Source organism: Blennius ocellaris (assembly GCF_963422515.1).
Source record: "Blennius ocellaris genome assembly, contig: SCAFFOLD_77, whole genome shotgun sequence".
Taxonomy (NCBI): Eukaryota; Metazoa; Chordata; class Actinopteri; order Blenniiformes; family Blenniidae; genus Blennius; species Blennius ocellaris.
In genome coordinates, this window is record NW_027662247.1 from 190,001 (window position 1) to 195,000 (window position 5,000).

The following is a 5,000-nucleotide window of genomic DNA, read 5'->3' on the forward strand; positions in this document are numbered from 1 at the left end:
CACAGAGTCACTGAGAGGCAGCAGGTGGAGCATCAAGTAATAGTAGTAGTAGTAGTAGTAGTAAGGTAGTAATAGAGTAATAGAGTACTAAGAGTAGTAGTAATAGAGTACTAGCAGTAATGACAGTAGTAGTAGTAGTTTCAGTAGTAATAGTAATGGTAGTAGTAGTAATGACAGTAGTAAGAGTAGTTACGGTTGTATTAGTAGTTACAGTAGTAGTAGTTACGGTAGTAGTAGTTACGGTAGTAGTAGTAGTTACAGTAGTAATAGTAATGACAGTAGTAAGAGTAGTTACAGTAGTAGTAGTAGTTACAGTAGTAGTAGTAGTTACGGTAGTAGTAGTAGTTACAGTAGTAATAGTAATGACAGTAGTAGTAGTAGTTACAGTAGTAGTAGTTACGGTAGTATTAGTAGTTACAGTAGTAAGAGTAGTTACAGTAGTTGTAGTGACAGTAGTATTAGTAGTTACAGTAGTAATAGTAATGACAGTAGTGTTAGTAGTTACAGTAGTAGTAGTTACAGTAGTAATAGTAATGACAGTAGTATTAGTAGTTACAGTAGTGTTAGTAGTTACAGTAGTAGTAGTTACAGTAGTAATAGTAATGACAGTAGTGTTAGTAGTTACAGTATTAGTAGTTACAGTAGTAATAGCAATGACAGTAGTAGTAGTAGTTACAGTAGTAATAGTAATGACAGTAGTATTAGTAGTTACAGTAGTAATAGTAATGACAGTAGTGTTAGTAGTTACAGTAGTAGTAGTTACAGTAGTAATAGTAATGACAGTAGTGTTAGTAGTTACAGTAGTAATAGTAATGACAGTAGTAATAGTAATGACAGTAGTGTTAGTAGTTACAGTAGTAGTAGTTACAGTAGTAATAGTAATGACAGTAGTAATAGCAATGACAGTAGTATTAGTAGTTACAGTAGTAGTAGTTACAGTAGTAATAGTAATGACAGTAGTAATAGTAATGACAGTAGTATTAGTAGTTACAGTAGTAATAGTAATGACAGTAGTAATAGTAATGACAGTAGTATTAGTAGTTACAGTAGTAATAGTAATGACAGTAGTGTTAGTAGTTACAGTAGTAGTAGTTACAGTAGTAATAGTAATGACAGTAGTGTTAGTAGTTACAGTAGTAGTAGTTACAGTAGTAATAGTAATGACAGTAGTGTTAGTAGTTACAGTAGTAATAGTAATGACAGTAGTAATAGTAATGACAGTAGTGTTAGTAGTTACAGTAGTAATAGTAATGACAGTAGTAATAGTAATGACAGTAGTGTTAGTAGTTACAGTAGTAATAGTAATGACAGTAGTAATAGTAATGACAGTAGTGTTAGTAGTTACAGTAGTAGTAGTAGCTACAGTAGTAATAATAATAGTAACAGTACTCATGTCTGGTGCTTATATACTGTAGAAACACTGGATGACGTTTCAATATCTGATCTTTTCAGACCCTCCATCCCTCTCCTCCACCCCCACCCTCTTGCTCCTCCACCCCTCACCCTCTTACTCCTCCACCCCTCACCCTCTTGCTCCTCCACCCCCCACCCTCTTACTCCTCCACCCACACCCTCTTGCTCCTCCACCCCTCACCCTCTTGCTCCTCCACCCCCACCCTCTTACTCCCCCACCCCCACCCTCTTGCTCCTCCACCCCACCCTCTTACTCCCCCACCCCCACCCTCTTGCTCCTCCACCCCTCACCCTCTTGCTCCTCCACCCCCACCCTCTTACTCCCCCACCCCCACCCTCTTGCTCCTCCACCCCCACCCTCTTGCTCCTCCACCCCTCACCCTCTTACTCCTCCACCCCTCCTCCTCCACCCCCACCCTCTTACTCCTCCACCCCTCCTCCTCCATCCCTCCTCCTCCACCCCCACCCTCTTACTCCTCCACCCCTCCTCCTCCATCCCTCCTCCTCCACCCTCCACCCCTCACCCTCTTACTCCTCCACCCCTCCTCCTCCACCCCCAGGCCCGCCCCTCCCTACACGCAGAACACGCGCTGTGCTTAGGGCCCCGCGATCCATGGGGGGCCCCATTTTGCGCAAGTGAATTGAATTTCCCTCGGGATCAATAAAGTATCATCATACTCTGCAAATGCGCAAAGGATGAGAGAGAGAGAGAGAGAGAGAGAGAGAGAGAGAGAGAGAGAGAGAGAGAGAGAGAGAGAGAGAGAGAGAGAGAGAGAGAGAGAGAGAGAGAGAGATGGCTTCCAAACGTCAATACAATAATCATAGGAATAATAATAATATTTATTATTATGTTCTTGGAAGGGGGCCCCCAAAATAAAATCCTGCTTTGGGCCCTGTCCACCCCCCCACCCCTCTCCTCCACCCCTCCTCCTCCACCCTCCACCCCCCCACCCTCTTACTCCTCCACCACCCCCCCTCCTCTCCGGTCCGCTGTCAGGCTCCTCCCCGGCTCTCCGGTGCCGGCAGCCTGCCGGGGAGCACCCCCCCCCCCTCCCCCCTCCCTCCTCCCTCCTCCCTCCTCCCTCCTCCCCCCGCTGAAGCAGAGCCGTGTGGCGGAGCTCCCGCTACCCGTTACCCGTTACCCGTTACCCGTTACCCGTTACCCGTGACCCGCTCCCCGGCCACATGGAGCCGCTGGGCCCCGGGCCGGGGGCTCAGAGCACCGGGGACCCGGAGCTGGACGCGGCGGTGCAGCGGTGGCTGAGCTGGGACCAGGTGAGTGTCCGGTCCCCGTACCGGTCCACTGGGGTCCGGTCCCGGTACCGGAGCAGCACGGACCGACACCGAGTCCGATCTCCCGGAGAACCGGGTGGTTCTGCGGTCCCGCTGCTCCAGAACCCGCCGCTTCATGTCGCTTTGATGTTCCTAAAATAACCTGGAGCTTCGATCGGCTCGGACCGGGACCGGGACCGGGACCGGGACCGGAAGACCTGCAGCCTGAAGCCTGAACCTCTATCTGGTCCAAACCGACCAGAACCGGAGCGGGAAGAACGGTTCTGTTAAAGGTTCTCATGCTGCCTGCGGGGAACAGTGCAGTGCACGGTCCGGTTCTGCAGACTCTGCAGTCTGTAGCGTGACTCAGTAGCATGACTCAGCAGTCTGCAGAAATGGTCTGTAGCATGACTCAACAGCATGACTCAGTAGCATGACTCAGCAGTCTACAACATGACTCCGTAGCATGACTCAGCAGTCTGCAGCATGACTCAGTAGCATGACTCAACAGTCTGCAGCATGACTCAGCAGTCTGCAGAAATGGTCTGCAGCATGACTGAACAGCCTGACACAGCAGTCAACAGCATGACTCAGCAGTCTGCAGAAATGGTCTGCAGCATGACTCAACAGTCTGCAGAAATGGTCTGCAGCATGACTCAACAGTCTGACACAGCAGTCTTACACAGAGTGTAATGCAGCATGACTCAGCAGTCTGTAGCATGAGCTTTGTAGCTTTAGCACTGCTCCCTGTAGCACTGTTTGCTGTTGTTAGCTGTAGCAGTGTTAGCTGTTGTTAGCTGTAGCAGTGTTAGCTGTTGTTAGCTGTAGCAGTGTTAGCATGACGTCAGCTGCTCTTTGAGCCGCTGGTTGTTTAAAGGTCAGGCTCTTCAGTAACTGACCTCCTGGAAATGTCACGGTTCTATCTTTATCCTGTGTGCAGCGGAACGTCTGTTCTCTAGGGAGACGTTCTGCAGTCTGTTCTCCAGTGAGACGTTCCACAGTGTGTTCTCCAGGGAGACGTTCTGCAATCTGTTCTCCAGTGAGACGTTCTGCAGTCTGTTCTCCGGGCAGACGTTCCACAGTGTGTTCTCCAGGGAGACGTTCTGCAGTCTTTTCTCTAGTGAGATGTTCTTCAGCCTGTTCTCTAGTGAGACGTTCCAAAGTGTGTTCTCTAGTGAGACGTTCCACAGTCTGTTCTCTAGGGAGACGTTCTGCAGTGTGTTCTCCAGTGAGACATTCCACAGTGTGTTCTCTAGTGAGACGTTCCACAGTGTGTTCTCTAGTGAGACGTTCCACAGCCTGTTCTCTAGGGAGACGTTCTGCAGTGTGTTCTCCAGTGAGACATTCCACAGTGTGTTCTCTAGTGAGACGTTCCACAGTGTGTTCTCTAGTGAGACGTTCCACAGCCTGTTCTCTAGGGAGACGTTCTGCAGTGTGTTCTCCAGTGAGACATTCCACAGTGTGTTCTCTAGTGAGACGTTCCACAGTGTGTTCTCCAGTGAGACATTCCACAGTGTGTTGTCTAGTGAGATGTTCCATGGTGTGTTCTCCAGTGAGACGTTCCACAGTGTGTTCTCCAGTGAGACGTTCCACAGTGTGTTCTCTAGTGAGACGTTCCACAGTGTGTTCTCCAGTGAGACGTTCCACTGTGTGTTCTCTAGTGAGACGTTCTGCAGTCTGTTCTCTAGTGAGACGTTCTGCAGTGTGTTCTCTAGTGAGACGTTCCGCAGTGTGTTCTCTAGTGAGACGTTCTTCGGTGTGTTGTCTAGGGAGACGTTCCACAGTGTGTTCTCCAGTGAGACGTTCTGCAGTCTGTTCTCTAGGGACACGTTCTTCCGTTTGTTCTCTAGTGAGACGTTCCACAGTGTGTTCTCTAGTGAGACGTTCTTCGGTGTGTTCTCTACGGACACGTTCTGCAGTCTGTTCTCTAGTGAGACGTTCCACAGTGGGTTCTCCAGTGAGATGTTCTACAGGTTGTTCTCCAGTGAGAGGTCCCAGTGTGTTCTCTAGTGAGACGTTCTGCAGTGTGTTCTCCATTGAGACGTTCCACAGTGTGTTCTCTAGTGAGACGTTCCACAGTCTGTTCTCTAGGGAGACGTTCTGCAGTGTGTTCTCCATTGAGACGTTCCACAGTGTGTCCTCCAGTGAGAGGTTCCACAGGTTGTTCTCCAGTGAGAGGTTCCACCGGTTGTTCTCCAGTGAGACGTTCCACAGTGTGTTCTCTAGTGAGACATTCTGCAGTGTGTTCTCCATTGAGATGTTCCACAGTGTGTTCTCTAGTGAGACGTTCTGCAGTGTCTTCTCCATTGAGATGT

At 48.8% G+C, this 5,000-nt stretch overlaps 1 protein-coding gene across 1 annotated transcript in view; it reads left to right on the forward strand.

Moving 5' to 3' along the window:
• The first annotated feature begins 2,510 nt into the window (after positions 1-2,510).
• Positions 2,511-5,000, forward strand: part of pgm2l1 (phosphoglucomutase 2-like 1) — a 12,750-nt gene continuing 10,260 nt past the window's right edge. Inside the window, exon 1 of the mRNA XM_080521402.1 lies at positions 2,511-2,688. Coding sequence (XP_080377528.1) covers positions 2,599-2,688 — 90 coding nt within the window. The 5' untranslated portion in view covers positions 2,511-2,598. The remainder of the gene's footprint in view (positions 2,689-5,000) is intronic.